The 21,863-nt window shown below is 35.4% G+C and overlaps 1 protein-coding gene across 4 annotated transcripts in view; it reads right to left on the bottom strand.

Moving 5' to 3' along the window:
* SAMSN1 (SAM domain, SH3 domain and nuclear localization signals 1) overlaps positions 1–21,863 on the bottom strand; it is a 144,319-nt gene that overhangs the window by 14,312 nt on the left and 108,144 nt on the right. For all 4 annotated transcript variants that reach the window (XM_035709345.2, XM_025449622.3, XM_025449627.3 and 1 more), the window contains 5 exons: positions 18,958–19,029; positions 15,169–15,318; positions 11,864–11,993; positions 9,229–9,380; positions 5,949–6,155 (listed from right to left, as the gene is read on the bottom strand). In XM_035709345.2, coding sequence (XP_035565238.2) covers positions 5,949–6,155; positions 9,229–9,380; positions 11,864–11,993; positions 15,169–15,318; positions 18,958–19,029 — 711 coding nt within the window. The remainder of the gene's footprint in view (positions 1–5,948; positions 6,156–9,228; positions 9,381–11,863; positions 11,994–15,168; positions 15,319–18,957; positions 19,030–21,863) is intronic.

The raw sequence follows: 21,863 nt of genomic DNA on the forward strand, positions 1-21,863 counted from the left end.
TCCCTGACTTTTATGGGGAGGAGTATTAGGGTAACAGCAGACCTCTCCACAGAGACCTGGCAGGCCAGAAAGGGCTGGCAGGATATATTCAGGGTCCTAAATGAGAAGAACATGCAACCAAGAATACTTTATCCAGCAAGGCTCTCATTCAAAATGGAAGGAGAGATCAAGAGCTTCCAAGACAGGCAGCAACTAAAAGAATATGTGACCTCCAAACCAGCTCTGCAAGAAATTTTAAGGGGGCCTCTTAAAATTCCCCTTTAAGAAGAAGTTCAGTGGAACAGTCCACAAAAACAAAGACTGAATAGATATCATGATGACACTAAACTCATATCTCTCAATAGTAACTCTGAATGTGAACGGGCTTAATGACCCCATCAAAAGGCGCAGGGTTTCAGACTGGATAAAAAAGCAGGACCCATCTATTTGCTGTCTACAAGAGACTCATTTTAGACAGAAGGACACCTACAGCCTGAAAATAAAAGGTTGGAGAACCATTTACCATTCGAATGGTCCTCAAAAGAAAGCAGGGGTAGCCATCCTTATATCAGATAAACTAAAATTTACCCCAAAGACTGTAGTGAGAGATGAAGACGGACACTATATCATACTTAAAGGATCTATTCAACAAGAGGACTTAACAATCCTCAATATATATGCTCCGAATGTGGGAGCTGCCAAATATATAAATCAATTATTAACCAAAGTGAAGAAATACTTAGATAATAATACACTTATACTTGGTGACTTCAATCTAGCTCTTTCTATACTCGATAGGTCTTCTAAGCAAAACATCTCCAAAGAAACGAGAGCTTTAAATGATACACTGGACCAGATGGATTTCACAGATATCTACAGAACTTTACATCCAAACTCAACTGAATACACATTCTTCTCAAGCGCACATGGAACTTTCTCCAGAATAGACCACATATTGGGTCACAAATCGGGTCTGAACCGATACCAAAAGACTGGGATTGTCCCCTGCATATTCTCGGACCATAATGCCCTGAAATTAGAACTAAATCACAACAAGAAGTTTGGAAGGACCTCAAACACATGGAGGTTAAGGACCATCCTGCTAAAAGATAAAAGGGTCAACCAGGAAATTAAGGAAGAATTAAAAAGATTCATGGAAACTAATGAGAATGAAGATACAACCGTTCAAAATCTTTGGGATGCAGCAAAAGCAGTCCTAAGGGGGAAATACATCGCAATACAAGCATCCATTCAAAAACTGGAAAGAACTCAAATACAAAAGCTAACCTTACACATAAAGGAGCTAGAGAAAAAACAGCAAATAGATCCTACACCCAAGAGAAGAAGGGAGTTAATAAAGATTCGAGCAGAACTCAACGAAATCGAGACCAGAAGAACTGTGGAACAGATCAACAGAACCAGGAGTTGGTTCTTTGAAAGAATTAATAAGATAGATAAACCATTAGCCAGCCTTATTAAAAAAAAGAGAGAGAAGACTCAAATTAATAAAATCATGAATGAGAAAGGAGAGATCACTACCAACACCAAGGAAATACAAACGATTTTAAAAACATATTATGAACAGCTATACGCCAATAAATTAGGCAATCTAGAAGAAATGGATGCATTCCTGGAAAGCCACAAACTACCAAAACTGGAACAGGAAGAAATAGAAAACCTGAACAGGCCAATAACCAAGGAGGAAATTGAAGCAGTCATCAAAAACCTCCCAAGACACAAGAGTCCAGGGCCAGATGGCTTCCCAGGAGAATTTTATCAAACGTTTAAAGAAGAAATCATACCTATTCTCCTAAAGCTGTTTGGAAAGATAGAAAGAGATGGAGTACTTCCAAATTCGTTCTATGAAGCCAGCATCACCTTAATTCCAAAGCCAGACAAAGACCCCGCCAAAAAGGAGAATTACAGACCAATATCCCTGATGAACATGGATGCAAAAATTCTCAACAAGATACTGGCCAATAGGATCCAACAGTACATTAAGAAAATTATTCACCATGACCAAGTAGGATTTATCCCTGGGACACAAGGCTGGTTCAACACCCGTAAAACAATCAATGTGATTCATCATATCAGCAAGAGAAAAACCAAGAACCATATGATCCTCTCATTGGATGCAGAGAAAGCATTTGACAAAATACAGCATCCATTCCTGATCAAAACTCTTCAGAGTGTAGGGATAGAGGGAACATTCCTCGACATCTTAAAAGCCATCTATGAAAAGCCCACAGCAAATATCATTCTCAATGGGGAAGCACTGGGAGCCTTTCCCCTAAGATCAGGAACAAGACAGGGATGTCCACTCTCACCACTGCTATTCAACATAGTACTGGAAGTCCTAGCCTCAGCAATCAGACAACAAAAAGACATTAAAGGCATTCAAATTGGCAAAGAAGAAGTCAAACTCTCTCTCTTCGCCGATGACATGATACTCTACATAGAAAACCCAAAAGTCTCCACCCCAAGATTGCTAGAACTCATACAGCAATTCGGTAGCGTGGCAGGATACAAAATCAATGCCCAGAAATCAGTGGCATTTCTATACACTAACAATGAGACTGAAGAAAGAGAAATTAAGGAGTCAATCCCATTTACAATTGCACCCAAAAGCATAAGATACCTAGGAATAAACCTCACCAAAGATGTAAAGGATCTATACCCTCAAAACTATAGAACACTTCTGAAAGAAATTGAGGAAGACACAAAGAGATGGAAAAATATTCCATGCTCATGGATTGGCAGAATTAATATTGTGAAAATGTCAATGTTACCCAGGGCAATATACACGTTTAATGCAATCCCTATCAAAATACCATGGACTTTCTTCAGAGAGTTAGAACAAATTATTTTAAGATTTGTGTGGAATCAGAAAAGACCCCGAATAGCCAGGGGAATTTTAAAAAAGAAAACCATATCTGGGGGCATCACAATGCCAGATTTCAGGTTGTACTACAAAGCTGTGGTCATCAAGACAGTGTGGTACTGGCACAAAAACAGACACATAGATCAGTGGAACAGAATAGAGAACCCAGAAGTGGACCCTGAACTTTATGGGCAACTAATATTCGATAAAGGAGGAAAGACTATCCATTGGAAGAAAGACAGTCTCTTCAATAAATGGTGCTGGGAAAATTGGACATCCACATGCAGAAGACTGAAACTAGACCACTCTCTTTCACCATACACAAAGATAAACTCAAAATGGATGAAAGATCTAAATGTGAGACAAGATTCCATCAAAATCCTAGAGAAGAACACAGGCAACACCCTTTTTGAACTCGGCCACAGTAACTTCTTGCAAGATACATCCACGAAGGCAAAAGAAACAAAAGCAAAAATGAACTATTGGGACTTCATCAAGATAAGAAGCTTTTGCACAGCAAAGGATACAGTCAACAAAACTCAAAGGCAACCTACAGAATGGGAGAAGATATTTGCAAATGACATATCAGATAAAGGGCTAGTTTCCAAGATCTATAAAGAACTTATTAAACTCAACACCAAAGAAACAAACAATCCAATCATGAAATGGGCAAAAGACATGAACAGAAATCTCACAGAGGAAGACATAGACATGGCCAACATGCATATGAGAAAACGCTCTGCATCACTTGCCATCAGGGAAATACAAATCAAAACTACAATGAGATACCACCTCACACCAGTGAGAATGGGGAAAATTAACAAGGCAGGAAACAACAAATGTTGGAGAGGATGCGGAGAAAAGGGAACCCTCCTACACTGTTGGTGGGAATGTGAACTGGTGCAGCCACTCTGGAAAACTGTGTGGAGGTTCCTCAAAGAGTTAAAAATAGACCTGCCCTACGACCCAGCAATTGCACTGTTGGGGATTTACCCCAAAGATACAAATGCAATGAAACGCCGGGACACCTGCACCCCGATGTTTCTAGCAGCAATGGCCACGATAGCCAAACTGTGGAAGGAGCCTCGGTGTCCAACGAAAGATGAATGGATAAAGAAGATGTGGTTTATGTATACAATGGAATATTACTCAGCTATTAGAAATGACAAATACCCACCATTTGCTTCAACGTGGATGGAACTGGAGGGTATTATGCTGAGTGAAGTAAGTCAGTCGGAGAAGGACAAACATTATATGTTCTCATTCATTTGGGGAATATAAATAATAGTGAAAGGGAAAATAAGGGAAGGGAGAAGAAATGTGTGGGAAATATCAGAAAGGGAGACAGAATGTAAAGACTGCTAACTCTGGGAAACGAACTGGGGGTGGTGGAAGGGGAGGAGGGCGGGGGGTGGGAGTGAATGGGTGACGGGCACTGGGTGTTATTCTGTATGTTAGTAAATTGAACACCAATAAAAAAAAAAAAAATAAATAAAAAAAAAAAAATAAAAAAATAAAAGTTTTTATTAAGCATAAAAGCACTGTGGTTGGAAAAAGTATTGTTTTCTCAGCATGTATAGTTTGTCCATCATTTGCATCAATATATATTAATTTAAAATTCATAGGCTTCTGATTTCTGAGTCTGTATGTTATTTATGTAACCTCTGTTCTCTCCAACAGAATAAAAATGCAAAGTGAAGTTGAATGCTTTACAGCTTCCTCAAAACTTTCTTCCATTTTACTTGATCATAATTTCAATATCCTTAGTTTGGTTACTAAAACTGAATAAGAGGAAACATAAAAGTTTTAAGTAATCAGGAAGAATTACTAGCTCCTTTTTACAAAAAAAAAAAAAAAAAAGGAGAGAGAGAGAGAGAGAGAGAGAACTACTTCTTTTAAAAATAATGTCTCTTAAAGGAGCACTGAATTAGAGCAGAGAAACCAAAATTCCCATCTGACATAACCATCTGGTTGTGGGTTCCTGACATGGTTATTTCACTTCCTTAGACCTTGGTTTTCTCATAGGTCACAGAACAAACAAAAAGAAGAAGCAGGGCTTAAACTTATACTTAATCCAAGCAGTACCCTATTTGGGCAGCGCCAGTAGAAATATAGGAAGGCCTGGGTAGTGTGTCTACAGACAAGAGTATAACTAGATCATTCAGAAGAAACAATTAAGAAGAGTTTAATTGGCTTTGACAAGGCAACCCTTGATGAATTTTGAAAACTATCAAAGTACTGCTGCATTAATATTAGAAATGGATTACAAAACAGTTAATTGAGTGAGGCTAGGTAAATTGTATGTACACACCATTTAACAAGGTAGATATTTCATAAAAACTTTGCTAATGTAACAAGAAAATAATTGGATTATAAATATAAACAACACAGTTTCCTTAGCACACTCATCATGGGGGCTTAATGATCATTATTTCCTAAGAAATTGCTTTTGAAACGATTATGTTTAGTTATCTTCTCTTGACTTGCTTTTGATCTCTGCCCTATAGAAAATGTAATTTTCTTTCCATTTTTCCTTTCAGTTCTCTGGATTTTTACCTTTACTCTTCATATTCTGTCATTCTCACTTACTTGTTTTCTTTGGGCCTTTTATTCTCCTAGGTATTTTTCATTTTTCACTGCATTTTCTCAACATTAATCTCTACTGTCACTGCTAAGTACCATTAGAGTTTAGTCCAAGGGATGTTATATCAAGACTTGTCCTTGCATAATAAAAGTAATAAAAGAAAATAAGAAGTCTTCTTGGAAAACAGACTTTCCTTTGCTGTAAGTCCTATTTTTTTTTAAAGATTTTATTTATTTATTCATGAGAGATAGAGAGAGAGAGAGAAAGATGGGGGCAGAGACACAGGCAGAGGGAGAAGCAGGCTCCATGCAGGGAGCCTGATGCAGGACTCAATCCCGGGGCTCCAGGATCATGCCCTGGGTCAAAGGCAGGCGCTGAACTGCTGAGCCACCCAGGGTTCCCCATAAGTCCTATATTTTTAAACACTATACAAACATTAATCCATTTTCCTCAGTTATTCCATCTAGATGCCACCAAAATCAAATAGGTCACAGGTTTGCTAACCTGAAGGTGAATCCTCTCTAAGAACTCCTGCAGAGTCTTGGGTTTTTCCTTTCCACTCTTTCGGTGGGCCTTTATTTTCTTGGGGGCTGCTTCCTCTTCTGAGATGACATCCACATAAATAAATTTGAAGTTTCCCACCTTATTGTTCAACATTCCTGTCCACATCCCCATTGGTGTTTTGCAGATAATGTCTATGATGTCTCCTTTCTAAAAAACAAAGAAACATACCAAATGAGTTTTCAGAGAACTTTGGTGTTGCGACAATTAGTAAAAAGAATGGAATCCTAGAAAATTAGAATAATGAGGGAATATGACAAGGGAGGTTACTGATAACAGAAATAAATCTAAGAGAAAATTTCTTTTAAAAGTCCAAGGGAACTATTCACTAGTAATAATGAGGAAAATTTCAGCAGGCTTGAAGAAAAGCTCTTACATGCATTTGATGACGTCTGTATGTCTTTGTTATATCAATTTATGAATGTATAGGGCACAATGGAATTTACAAAATACTTTTGCCTATAGTAAGTCATTTTATGCCTATAACACACTTCTTAGGTACATATACAAGGTATCATTATTACTCTAAATATTATAGAAAAGAAATACAAACATTAAATAACTTTCCAGAACTCATGGCAGTTGTCTGAACCCAAGAATGATGCTTTTTTCATTCATTTTGTCAAAGCAATCAATATATGGCAAAGTTCAAGCCATCATTCCTGGACAGAATCCCAAATAGGGAAGGGAAAGAAAAAGAAGTCTATCTCTGTCCATGCTTCTAGTTCATCTGAAAAATTTATCTACGTAAAAACAAAGACATCTAAAGTATTGCATTCATCTAAAATAATGAAACTGTTAAGAACTTTGTATAATCTAAATATGTAACAAAAGTATGTGTATACTAAGGATAAATTATGCTACTGAATTATTATTATTAATATTATTAGAGAAGAAATACTTAGATTGAGCTTCACAACGAAGTTTGGATAGAAGTATGAATGAAGCACATTAGGATGGACAAACCAATTGGTCTTTTTCTTTATTCACATCTGAGACTCTAATTGGCTACTGGCTGGCAGTTACTGGCAAGAGTAGAAAACCAACAAGGGTACATCTTTGTAAAGAAAATTGATTTCTATGTAAATACAGTGCCTACATTTAAAAGTCATATTTCCTCCTTTGAGACTTAAAAGTTTCTACCCCAGAGAGGAAATTATAGATTCTGATTTTTTGTTGCTGTTGTCATTTGAGGGGTCTACCCTCAAACAAACAAAACATTTAGTTTGCTACTAAAAATATTTTTTTGCCTGTTCTATGAATATGTATTCTTCCATCTAAAACACAAATTGTATTTTTAATAGTAGGATTCAATGTGATTAAAAGATTTGTTTTTCTGAGTTGTGATCGTCTGCTGGTCTGACCCTATAAGCTTTTCATCTAATTCTTCCTGCCTTTAACTATGGGGAATCAAATCCTGGGCTAGATGGGATCAGCTAAGCAGACCTAGAAAATCCCCAGAAGCTCTAGGGGAAGTTTCTAAGCATGGGAGCTCTCTGCTGCATCCTTCCTATTATCCTCTAAACTTATAAAAAGTATACATTCCAGGAAAGCCCACAGGTCACCAAGCAAAGACCAATTTCATTGTGGATAAGATCCTCGATATAAACCATAACATTCAATCCTCAGTGGTAACTGTGGGATTCTTATTGTGTCCTACAAGAGCTCTACAAATATCATCTTAGGCAATATAAATGGTGGTGCACTGGCATGGTATTATAGGGAAGGCGAAAAGCTATCCCGAGTCAAAATGTGTTCAATTTATTCCCTTCTACACTCTACCTCCAACAATGGTTACTAGGCTACAAACATTCCTTCCTCAAGACCTGAACTTAGACTTCAAATCAATTCGTAGAAATGACTAAGGAGCTATCAAGAATAATGTTTTCCTCATTCTCTGACCTTACTCTGATTTGTTACAATAGAAGGGATAAAGAGAAGAGCAGAGTGTCTTGAGTGTTAAATAATAGTACCAATACTTCATAACTTATATAATTATTGGTTAACATTAGCTTGGTGTTGATAGTATAGAAAAGTCATAGTTTCTGTCCTTTTAGCTATATCAGCCTGTGTTACTCAGAGGAATAATTTAACATGTATAAAATAGTTTAGCACAATTGCAACAGCACCTTCCCTTTAGTATGAGTAGGACTATGAAAGTGATGGATTTCACACCCATGATTATGTTGTATTATATGCCACAAGGGACATGTGCAAATGTAATTAATGTCCCAAATTAGTTAATTTTGTAATTAAGTGGGAGATTATCTGAGTGTTTCTGACTTATCAGGTAGGAGCTTTTAAAAATAAAGAGATTAGAAATATGAGTGAGCGTTTCTCCCTGCAGGCTATGAAGGAGCAAACTGCCATGTTGTACAGAGGATCATGGCCTGCAACCTTCAGTGTCTAAGAGTGGCTCCCAGGCAATATCCAGCAAGAAAGCAGGAACCTCAGTCTTACAACCGCAAGCAACTGAATTCTGCCAATAGCCATGAGCTTGGAATAGGACCCTGAGCCCCAGGTGAGATCACAGCCCCAGCTGTCATCTTGATTTTAGCCCAGTGAGACCTTGAGCAGTGAATGCAGTTGAGCCATGACCAAAATGTTTGACCCATAGAACTGTGAGGTAGTATGTTTGTTTTGTTTAAAGTCCCTGAGTTTGTGGAAATTTGTTACACAGCAATAGAAAATGAATATAGAGAATAAGAGTAAAAAAGAGGGAATTGGGGAGGGAATATCATTGGGAGAAAGATGTCTGGTTATTCATGGCCACCAACTTAAGTATTGAAATTGCCCGGCCAAGTCTGGTTCCCAAGGGAGGTGCTTTGAGGGGCTCTTGCCTGCTATCACCATCTTTTCTCTCTCTCCTTTTACTCCAGCAAAGAATCAGACAGAGCCAGGCACCTCCAGTAACCTGTGAGGCTTTAGGCTTTAGGCTTACAGAAAAAAATGTAGACAATTTTTTCTCCCCTGATAGGTTCAGACTCTGCATTACCTACATAATAGCAGCTTATGCTGTAGCCTCAGCAGACTGATTCCCCTCTCCCACCTCTCATGTTTTGTTCAAATTCTTGCCACCATAACCCAGTTGTCAGTTCTAAGGCTGGGAAGAACATACTCACCACCACCCCCACCCCACTTCCCAGTGCTTGCACTTCCTGACACAGATCATACAACGAGCACTAGACAAGCCATACAGGATGCAGATAGGATGTGCACATACCTTGATTTTGAGGGAGTCGGTGTCGTAGGGGCTTGGTGTAAAATCGGTATGTACTCTGGCACGGCCACAGAATGGTCCAGAGTAGGGGCCATCATCATCAAGTCGAAAGCTATCCCGGTTACTTGTACCATCTGAACAGCTTGTTATTCCGCCTAATGAAGGCAAAGCAGAGGTTAAACAGTTCTCACTGAAGGCTCCTCACATTCTGAACCATCGTTTGCATAGAGCTAAGCAGGGAGAATACTCAAGCACTGGAGGCAAGACTTTTGAGAGGGTTCTAAGTGATGGATCCCTATTCTTTCTGCCCCCCAGTCACTCTCCATCAGTGACCTCTGTCCTCTGAGCCACTTCTGAACTTTCTCCAGCCAATCTGACCCTTCCTCAACCACGAACCCAAATACCCTGTCACTTCAGTCTCTGTGATCTGATCCAGTAGCACAGTGTTTTGAGGATTAAACACTTGCTAAAAAGGTAGACGATATAGACTTAACTCCATGTACAGGCCAGACAATTAATTTTGTACCTGTAAACAAAAACAGAATCATACAGTAGCAGTTTGATCTCTATGTGCTACTGATCACAAGTGGTCAAAGCATGAGACTATAGGGTTCCCTACACTTATCACAATGTAGCTAGAATGTTGTCCCAAATATCCTATTATATATCCAAATCCATTGTGAAGCAACATCTCTATGCATGAAAGGTAGCACTTTTGCTTGTTGTGTGAATGTGAAGGAAAGAGGAAGCATGTTCCAGGGTCTGTACTCCCAAGTGGTTCTAAACTTTCTAAACTGGGCTTTTAAAACTGCTCCAAATCCTTGTTCTCTGGTCCTTTTCCCTTCTAAGTTTGAACCTCAAGAGAAAAAAAAGGAAAAGCAATTCCATTTTTGCTGCCTGCAAGATAGAGGCAAGAACAGCTCTGAGCGGAAGTAACTCTCAGTTTCTCCACCACTCACATTTCTCCTTCCATCTGGCCTTTCAGTGCTCTGTTTATGGCAAAAACAGCCCTGGTTTCTCTACCATTTATTCAAATAATTATGGAAAAAGGGAAAGAACCTTAGAGATGTTCCATATTGAGTACGAACCGGTATGAGAAAGGGTGAGCTGCATGTAATCTCATAAATTAAGTTGTACATGACAACAGCTAAATGGGCCACCATCTCCTTACACCTTCCCTTCCGTGGCCACCCCTGGCCCTGGCTTTTCATGGTACATTCCAGTTAGTAAAATTCTATCCACATTCAGCATTACAATTTAGAATTTTAAAACTTCCAGCAGAAGTGAATACTAATGAAATCTGAATTTCACACATGCAAAAATATATCCTTCAAATGTTTCTACATTAGTTTTTTTCCCCACAAAATAACTGTTCTTCAGCCAATAGGAAAATAGGAATAAAATTCAGGATATCTGAAACATCTGGTCTTTGCGATCTATCTTCAAATAACGGAAACAGTTGATTTAAAAGGAAATGAAAAATAAACTTTGCAAAAAAAAGAAAACATGTAAAAGCCCTGAAAATATCAGAGGGATGTATAACAGTGTACACATAAAAAAGTTATAAGGCACCCTGCCGTATCAGTAGTTTCATCCAAATATCATAGCAGGATATGTGACTGAAACCTGAATGACTTCCTTCTTAGAAACAATGATTTTAGAAAATCCTGTTTGACACATGCTGCTTCCTTTCTGTCACCTAATTGGTGATATTCCTTCTATTTGGTATTTACATAGTATTTCATTCTTTACTCACTAATGCTGGGTGGACACCTAAAAAGTAAATGTCATGATTGATGCATATGTCTTGATATTTTCAGAGTACTACAGGCAAAATGGAATGAAAAGGAAGGAAAGAAGTGAGAGACGACAGGAGAGGGAAAAAAGAAAGAGAAGAAAGGAAGGAGGGAGGAGAGAAAGAAGGAAGAAGAGAAGGAGGAACGAGGAAAAAGGAGGATTAAAGAAAGGCAAAGGAAGGAGAAAGGGTGGGATGGAAGAAGAGAGAGAACAGGATTTTATTTACCTGAATACACCAAGTCATTTAAAAACTTTTGACCCAAGATAATGCTAGTTCTCCTAAGCATATGTTTTTATTTTAGGGATATAGATTTAGTCACCTAACATGATCATTTTAAGGCATATCCCCAAGACCCCTGCTGACTACAGTTTTAAAAGTTTCAAAATAATACATAATTCTATCGGATGTATTGTGTATCATTTTAAACAACAGCAGCAACTCTGTGGATTCAGCAATCCTACATTTTCACTATTTCTCTTATCAAGTAGCTAAAACATTTTTGTTAATTTGATAAGCCCCACAGAAGCAAATCTGTTGTTGTTGGTTTTCATTTGAATTTATTTCTTTTTTATTGTTTTTTTATTTTAATTCCAGTATTATTAACATACAGTGTCATATCAGTTTCAGGTGTGCAGTATAGCGATTTAACATTTCAATACATTGCGTTACACAGTGCCCATCACAGTAAGTGCACTCTTTAGTCCCCATCACTACGTCACTCATCTCTCCATCTACCTCCCCTCTGGTAACCATCAGTTTGCTCTCTGTAGTTAAAATCTACTGCTTTTAGTTAATTCAGCCCTCCCAGTTAGTATCTTGTCCCGTATTCTATAGGCTTACTTGATGAACTCTGCCCACTGTAGAGACTATCCATGGAGTCACTGGCTTTAAGAGAGATCTTCTCTGTGTGAAATCCAATCATTGGGTCACTGTTCCGATATGGGACGGCATCCTCTCCATCTTCCTCATCCTTCAGAAAAATATATCAGAGGTTAAGTGCAGAGAACAGATTTCCATGGATATTGTGCATTGATTTAACAAACAAGACATATTTTAGCAATAAAATACTTAGGAATACATCAGCATAAAATATGAGAATCATTAATCTTTAGTTGAATTTCTAGCAAAACATGTTATATTTGGAAAAGTTCTTTAGATGAAACATTCACATTATGGAATTCAACTGAAATTATAATAGTTCATTTTGTAAATTAGGATGAATGTCATATCCAGACTATTTAATCAGAAATGTTAGATTTATTAACATCTATGCTTTATCTATTAAAGCACTTTTATTTCTTCATGTTCTCCTTATCATCTATTTACCACCGTTACTAATCCTTTGAGATCTGATATTACAAGTTTAAATTCTGCATAGTTGTTTCATGTCAGTTATTTGCACCCTACCAGATCACTAGATATGAATAAAACATGCACATTTTGCAATTCTAAAGCAAAGCTTATCTAAGAAGCTTTACAAATCTCATACTGAGCTTGCACACCTAGTCAAGTGAAAAGCAAATCCTGCATAAAATTAGGAAAGACAGAGAATTTCAAAACAAATTACATCTGCTTGAAAACATCTCAAATGTCTTCCATATTTAGATAATTTGAACAAAACCTATAAATTTCTTAATATTCATGAAAATGTAATTCAATATTCCTCATTTATGAGCATTTCTAAACATTGATAAAACTTCATAATACATATATATACTCAGTTTGATTCTCTGCTTTTATCCATTCCTTTATTCATTTGTTCAGTCATTCAACACAAGTTTATAGAACACCTTGTAAGTACCTGGCACTGTTTTGGGAACTGGGGATACATAGTAAACAAGATCACAGAGTCCCCACCTCTCATAAGATACATTTTAGTGTGTTAGGCTCTGGTGTTTGTATATGTATGTGTGGTTAGTGTTTGAGGAGGTGTGTACAAACAAAACACAAAAGAAAATTTCAGGGAATAAGTGAAGGAAATAAAACTGAGTGATGTGAGAGGATGAGCTACTAGGATTAGGGTTAGGGGAAGGTTAGCTGATTTAGATGGAGTAGCCTCCAAAGACCTCCTCTATACCATAATAATGCTCTGAATTCTTGACCTGAATGTTAAGATGTAACTTATGTAAACATTTAGAGGCAGTTTTCCAAGTAAAAGGAATAGCAGGAACAAAATAACTAAACTCAGAATTAGCTTGGGTTGTGAATGGAAAGACCAGGCCAATGCAGCTGCAGCTGAGTGAGAGCAAGGACAGTATTAGGAAATGAGCTCAGAGAAGCAGACTGGAGCCAGATTAGGAAAAGCTTTATAGACCATGTGTGATGGTCATGGAAATGTGTCACTCAGATCTTTTGCTGCGAGACCCTTTAGTAACAGTCCTAGCTACTGAATCCAGCACTGTGCCTGCATGGAAGTCATGCTCTCTGCCAATGACTGAACCAGTGGGGGTAACTTTCTGGTGGGATATAGGGCTCCTGTAATGAAAAACTGGTTCAAAGACTATCTACCAACCTGGCTAAAGCTTTCTTCCTCTCCTTTCATAGGTATCAAACTTGCACTGTTGTCTGAAGGCTTCCCTATCAATTCTTGTTTCTTTATCCTTCACAGGCATTTCCCTGATAATCTTTGGTGTATCCATTGCTTTCTTATGGTCTGCTTCTTAGAGGATTGGAATAAATCTATTATAATATGGGAATGCATTGTGAAAGCATTGTAAAATTTTAACCAAGGGACATGATGTGTTCTAAATTCCCCTTTAAATCTCTCTGGATTTCATGTGGAGAATGGCTTTAATGGAGGCAGGAGTGGAAGAAAGACGACCAATTAGGTGGTTATCATGGCAGTGTAGGCAAGTTGTTGTTCAGTGTAATAGAATTGGGAGTCAGAAATAAACCCAAGTATTTGTGATCCATATAATTATGACCATGTATTTATTATCAATTGATTTTCAACAGGGGTGCCAAAAAAATACAATAATTGTCCTTTTAACAAATTAATGTTGTGACAACTGGATATCTAATTTGAAAGAATGAAGACAGACTCCTACCACTTGAAAGAAAAATTGTTAATAATCATACAGCAAAATTTATGAGCTACAAGTGTAAGCTCTTAGAAAAAAATATGGGAGAAAATCTTTGTAATCTTAGGTTAAGCAACAGTTTTCTTTTTTTCTTTTTTTTTTAAGCAACAGTTTTTTAAATGCAGTGGTAAAAGTTCAAATGACAAAAAAAAGATAAATTGTGTTATATCAAATTATAAATATTTGTGCTGCAAATGATAGCATCAAAAAGTAAAAATACAATCCAGAGGAGAAAATATATCATATTGCAAATCATATATCTGATTACATTAAGGGTATATTTTTAAAAAGCTTAAAAATCAACAATGAAAACCCCCCAAATCACCAAAGTAAAAAATGGGGAAAGGATTTGAGTAAACATTTTTTTAAAGAAGATATACAAATGGCTCATAAGAACACGACAAGATCTCAACATAATTAGTCATCAGGGAAGTGCAAATCAAAGCCACATTGAAATCCCATTTCACACCCAGTAGGAAGACTAGCATCAAAAAGACAGTAACAAGTGTTGACAAACGTGGAGATATTGGAACCCTCACACATTGCTAGTGGGAATGTAAAATGATGCAACTGCTTTGGGAAGCAGGTTGCCAATTTCTCAAAATATCAGATAATTACCATATACCCAAGAGAAACAAAAGAATATTTTCACATAAAAACTCATAAATATTCATAGCAGCATTATTTACAATAGCCAGAAAGTGAAAACAACTCAGTATGTATCAACTGATGAAAGGGAAAATAAAGTGTAGTCTATGTATATAATGGAATATTATTTGGCAATAAAAAGAAATGATGTACTGATGTTTGTTATATGACATACTGTTCTTCATATATTACATGTGTGGTCTTTCTGAGCCCCCATTTCCTCTATTAATATAGGAATAATAATATTTTGTTTTGTTTTCCTACCTAACTTCTGGGCACAATTACTGAGGGAGAAAGTAAATGTTGAAGTACTTTTTAAAGCACCAAGTAATTTTATGTCTAGAAGAAGAGTCTGTCGACTATTTTAAGAAAAAAATTAATAGAAAAATACAAAAAAAATTAACAGAGTACGCTTACCTTTTCTTCAGAGAGGGCTTTGATGTACTTTTTACTCACTTTTTTCTTCATTGTCCAGGAAATAGCTCTCATTTTTTTCCCTAAACCCCCTCCATTATTTGAAGTTTTACTTTGTTCTCCACTTTCATTTATGGGTTCTCCTTCATATACCTAGTTAGAATTATTTACAAAAGACAGAATAATAATAAAAATCATTGATCTGAAAACATTATTAAAGAGAAGATTCCAAATTTTTGGACCCATATATATTGTGTACAGCAGCCTCCAAAACTTCAGTTGGGATATAATACATATTTTTAAAGTTGCCCAAGCCTGGTTACGTATGTGACAAACTCAGAAAATAAAACTTGTGATGTCAAAGGACCTGAGCTTCACATGTAAAATTTGTTTCAAAGAATTTTAGCCATTCTTTAAATAGCTCCACAGTAGAGCCACTTTAATTTTTCCCACTTTTGTGATGGGCAAAATGGAATTGAATGATTGGCATAATGAGTGATTAAATCTACATAAATGGGAGATATTTTATTGGGGGCTTTAGAAAGGTGACAGCATGTATTCATGCTGAATGGGCACTAAACTAATCCTCTTATTCTTATAGAAAATGAAATGGTCATTTTTTAAAATATTTTATTTATTTACTTGAGAGAGAGTGACAACACAGGTGGGGAGCAGCAGGCAGAGGGAGAAGCAGGCTCCCACTGAACATGAGCCTGACATGGAGCTCGATCCCAGGACCCTGGGATCATGACCTGAGCCAAAGGCAGACACTCAACCAACTGGGCCCCCCAGGTGTCCCAAAATGGTCATTTAAAAAATTTTTTTGGAGTTAAGTAAATCCACTGAGAAAGTGCAGTTTTTTCTTCTTGCAGGGAAGTGCCTCATGCATATTTTCCATATTCTCAAGCAATAGTAAATGTGAACTTGGTCTAGCCATTAGTATAGAAATCTTCACGTAATTCACATGTAACTAATTCTTCTAGGTATTTAAATTAAGATTACCTGATAATATATTTGTTTGTTTGATTGATTATTGCCTGCATCTCTCACTGTAAGGTATGCTCCATGAGACTAGAGATTTTATATTTTTTTTATTTATTCTGAAAGTCTAGAACACTTCCAGGAACATAACTGACACTTGATATTTTTAGAATAAGCAAAACTTCTCATGTAGAACTTTGGAGTGATTTTTTCTTAAAGGACATAATTGGGTTATATATCCTTAATATCTTAGATTTCAAGAAAGTACTCTTTAGGTGCATCTATTTTAGCATTGCCCACTGTTCTTGATGGGTGGGCAGACAGATATTTCCTGAATTTTAAATAAAAAATAAAGGGAAACTTCTCTTTAGTGAACTTGAATATTTAATTTTTATTTATTTATTTTTAAGATTTACTTATTTATACTAGAGAAAGAAGGTGTGTGCAGGGGGTGGACAGAAAAAGAGGGAGAAGAGAGAGTCTCAAGCAGGCCCAGCACAGGGCTTGATCTCACCACACTGAGATCATAACCTGAGCCAAAGTCAAGAGTCGGACTCAATTGACTGAGCCACCCAGAATCTCCTTGAATATTTTAATATAAAGGTTTAACAACATAGTTAATAAAATTATTAATCAATATTATGTTTTGCTTCATATCTTATGCCAAATTACCTATGATAAATATGAATGGACAGCAGATTTAAGTCCTCATTGAACTTCATTAATTTCTACATTTAAAAAAAAATTCTACATTCAAGGTTATAAAAGGCAAGGATTCTTTGCTTAATTCAAAACCCTGAATAAAATATAACTTGGAGATTCTTTAAAGTTTTAAGTTAGCCTTTCTTGTCTCTCTTCTCTCTAAATAAACTCTATCTTGACTGTCAAATTACAAACTAAAAATAAATAAATAAGCCAAGAAAGTATATTGTATTACTATCTGTGTTAAATTACCATTGCCTAAGCTTCAAACAAGTATCACAAATATTTTTAATTTTAGGTTTTTCTATCAATTTTTGTAGAGGTTTCAAAGAAACTACTTCAGCATATTTTAAACTTTCAAATTTTTCTATGCTGGTCTCTTTTATCACCTGAATCACAACTTTATTAGATATTTATTTACAGTTGCTGTTTTTCTAAGATCTGTTTTTCCCTCTATACTTTAGGCTTCATTAAGTGGGGATTTTCACCAATTATTGCAATAGTAATTTCTGAGTAACTAATGGGAACTCTGTCATAGGGTAGGTGCTCAAGAAATACTTGTTGAATGAATAGATGCTGTATTGCTGAAAAAACATGTGAACTACTTTTTCAGATTTATTAATTCTATCACAAATTACTAAGCCACCATTACTAATCAATAAACCTGAATTAGCCTGAGCTACTCTTACAGGTTAACCCTAGCATTATAAACTAAGTAACAGTAGAATATATCTATATGTGATTATGGAAAGTCAAAGTTTTATATAAGATGTTAATTGAAAATGAAATTATATAGGGTTTCTCACTATATACATATGTTATCTTATTTAAAACTAAAAAAATGTGGATAGACTATATAGCTATTATAGGTTTATTCATAAGCATGTGTATATAAATATATAGACAGATAGAGGGAGATATAAATAATATACATATGTATAAAGGGGATATATTTTACACACATACACATATGTGTGTACTAACAGATATATTTATAAAGTAATACTAGATGTTATTCTATTTTCATTTCTTTTGTTTAGAATGTCTATTACTGAAATGCCAATATTTAAAAGTATTATAGATACACAGACATAGGAATCTGAGAAGTATGTTGAGAAATTAAATATGATAATGGGAAAAAATCTTTACAAAAAAACACAAAAAATAAACATACAATAATAAGAATGAATAATTAAAAAATACATATGATCCAAAAACCTATTGATCTCAAATGTATCACATGTGGAGTTGCTAAATCAGGTTCAATGATAAACATGTATTTTGAATTTTCTCAATATATATCCCTTTCAATAATCATTTATCATAATTGGCCTGTAGTTTGTGAGATAGTGCAACAGAAATGCAAACTTGGAGTCAGACAAGATGGTGAGTTCTGCCTTTGTCACTTATTAACTATGTAATTTAGAAGTAACTTTACTCAACAAAATGTATTACTTCATTGATAAAACAATACTAATAGTTCCTACATTATAGGTAGGTAAAGTGTTTAGTGTTGTGCTTATAACATAGTTAGTGTTCAATTAAGTGTAGATATTATTATTATTATTACTATTGCTATTATAATTATATAGTCTTTATTGTATGGGAACCTTTCCTTAAGCTACTTTTAAAGTGTTCATGGTTTGCAAATGTGTATGTAATGGTCACCTATGAGACATTTCAATGCATATAGTAGAGTGCAATTGAACAACCATATGCCCTCTCTAACAAATTTACAATCAAGTCATTTAATCATTAAATTAATCAAAGCAATTACAACTGACATAAAATTTAACATGGATTGTTTTATGGTGGAAATGCTCAGAAAATTTGAGATTATTTGTATTACTTTAAATTGTAACTCTCTTCTTCAGTTTATATTCTGCTTTTCTGAACATGTTAGGTTTCTTAGACAACTTTTACCCCTAATACCCAGTATGGTACTGATTACTAAGTAGTTGTTTGTTCAATTATCACAAAAATATAGGCAAGACTGTGATTTTTAAATATACTTATTTTTCTTACTGTACTTAGCAAAAGTGATATTGGCTTCATAATTTTTCATAATGAGTTTGCATTACATTCATAAAATTGTAATAAAATACTAACCTCAGTTGAATCATCTGGTTTTGAAATAGAATTATTCCGAAAACGATCAAAATTCCCAAAACTGCTGCTGCGCTATAAAATAGGAAAGAGAAAGGAGAGGACACTTAGGATTTGTGACTTTCACTGATAAAATTGCTAAATATATTAGATTATGGTTTAATAAGTGTCAATATATTACAAATAGAAGATTAAAAAAGCTCTTCTCTCTGGAATATCTAAAGGCATTGAAGATATAACTATGATTAACATTATAATACAGTGGACAAAATGTCTTCATAAGTTTTATATTATATTGTTAAGCACCTTGAAGAAAATCTATTAAATTATTTTCAATTTATAGTGCTACCTCTGCCCTTGGGAATGGCATCTGAACAATCTATGAATTCTAACCTAAGCCTTCTTGAAGTGAGCTACCCACAAACTAATTTCCAAGAAGGAATGACATGTATTACTAACCAACCAACTAACAAATGAATAACAACAACAAAACAAATAAAAACAAACATCTGAGTAAATCTATTGATATACCTCATAAAGATCACATTTGTCAAAAAACTAAAAGTGACTACAAATGTGTTTATCATTGATAACTTGATAATTTGAGACTCTAGTTGTCGTCAGAAAGAGAAGGCATACCATAGAGCTATTAATGAATTGAAAGTAGCATTTAGGCATGCACAGTCTAAGGTTGGAAGTAAAACTGAATTTGTCCACATTTAGCTTGGAATTACAATGAGACCTCAGGGTCAATTTCATTCACTGGTTTTGAGAAAAAGCTCAATATGTTAATAGAAGACTTGTTCCCTTGGATACTTTTTGCCTACAAAGCTAAATTTTTATTCATATGTAACTCATTCTAGGCAGGTAATTATAAATAATTCTGATATGTTACAAAGTAAATGACTCTCTGAAATACATTTCAACAATCTTTAGAGTCATGGAGTCAAAAAATGGACATTTCTTCACTATCATTTAATTCATACATTGTTTGGAAAGGTGAATATCTGATGTTAGGTCCTTTAAGTACCTATAAATCCTAAGAATATATTCTATCTCAAGAACTTAATTTCATTCCAAGCTGATAATATTTTCAGAATAAGCTGATGGTACTGAAAAATAACCCGATAATTTGAAAAGTTAACAACGGGAGTCAATAATTTATAAAACCGTGTATTAAAAAAAAAAAAGTGTATTGTCCTTTCAGAAGTCCCAGCACAGTTTAGTTTAAGTCAGCTTTGAAGGTTCATTGTTCTTACAAGCACTCTTACACTCATGTTTCCCCACCAGCTATCTTTAAAACTCCTTGTTTCCCTTTTAAATGAGCTGAAATAAAAAGATCCTGACGTGTGACAAGGGGTTAGCTTGATAGACAGTGTGATACGTAATATCGCCCCAAGGATGATGGCTGTGTTAGACACAATTAACGCCTTTTGCTGACTCGCCACCCCTGCTGAACAAGCCCTTCAGCTTGTGGCAAGAAGAGAGAAATAGAAGGGCTGAAACTGAGAACCACACTGGAAAATACAAAGTCTTCTCATGCAGGGCTTACTAACCTAGAATGACTTCCCAGAGCATTAATCACTTCAACTTGCCTAGTAGGCATTTCCATAAGGCTATCATTGCCCAGAGATCACAAAAGGGAATTGAATGTATTGTTGTCCTGCTTATAAACAATCTGAACACAGGGAAATCTGTTACTCTTTTATATACTTGAAACATTCTGATGGCCTATTGGAACCTATGCCTAGGGCAATTTTGCAGCCTGCATCCAGCCTGCATCCTGCTTATTAAATATTGATGAGGGTTACAACATGATTTCCACCATTGGATAATGGGTCCTGTTGCCCAGGAGGGCACAGAATAGGCTCACTTCAGCATTTCTCAACATTATCTTCTGCCATTAAGTAATCAATAGTCACCACCTTTTAAAATTAATTCTCCCCTCATTATATCAATAAAGAGAAGCAGATTTAGGAGTAGTGGTTTAAGAAGTCTTTAGACTATTACTTTGGGTTTTGTCAGTCATCTCATTGCTAATCACTCAATAGCATTAAACCAAAGAAGTGCAATATCAATCCAAGATAAGACACCATTAAGAAGCAAATCTAAGTATTTGAAACAATGTTTTAAAATTTCATTATTCTCTAGTCTAAAAGTTAGTGACTTTCTGAGATGGTTTCATAACGTATAGGTTATGGCTTATGATAAAGAGGGCTAATGTCTACTCTGAGGTATGCACAACAAACACATTTATAAATTTTACTCCTATCACTTTTTCAATGAAAAGGTAGATCATATGGAAACAAGCTGGCTTTCTAGTAATAGTCCTTTAAAAATGGGAATGTGTTTGAATCTCAATAATTTTGCATTGCATAATCATAATGGATTAGATTTAGCAAATATTATCTTGTGACAGAAGCTCCCATCAAGACAGAGCTATGATATAATGAATAGCTGTCAATGGGAAGAGTAACTTAAAATAAAATTGAGATTAGTATTTTAGATAATTTTTGTATCTATTGACATTATATCATATTTAGTCTTTAATTCCACTCTCTATACAGTCTTTCTTTGTGCAGTTAGATATATATTTGCAAAATGGCACTTTGTAGAGGGTAATTTGGCAAAACTAGCAAAATTATATATATATATATATATATATATATATATATATATATATATATATATTTGTCCTTTGACCCAGCAGTTCCATTCCTAGACATCTATACCAGAGGTACACTTGGCTATAAACTGCTTTACACATCACATTCCTTATAAAACTTTTATATTATAAAAAAAGCTATAAACTCTAATGTTCATCAAGAGGGAACTGATTGAATAATATATGGTAAATCAAATGGTGAGACTATGTGTAACTATAAAAAGTTGAAATGTGTCTCTTTATA

Source organism: Canis lupus, chromosome 31, assembly GCF_003254725.2.
Source record: "Canis lupus dingo isolate Sandy chromosome 31, ASM325472v2, whole genome shotgun sequence".
In the NCBI taxonomy this organism is placed as follows: domain Eukaryota; kingdom Metazoa; phylum Chordata; class Mammalia; order Carnivora; family Canidae; genus Canis; species Canis lupus.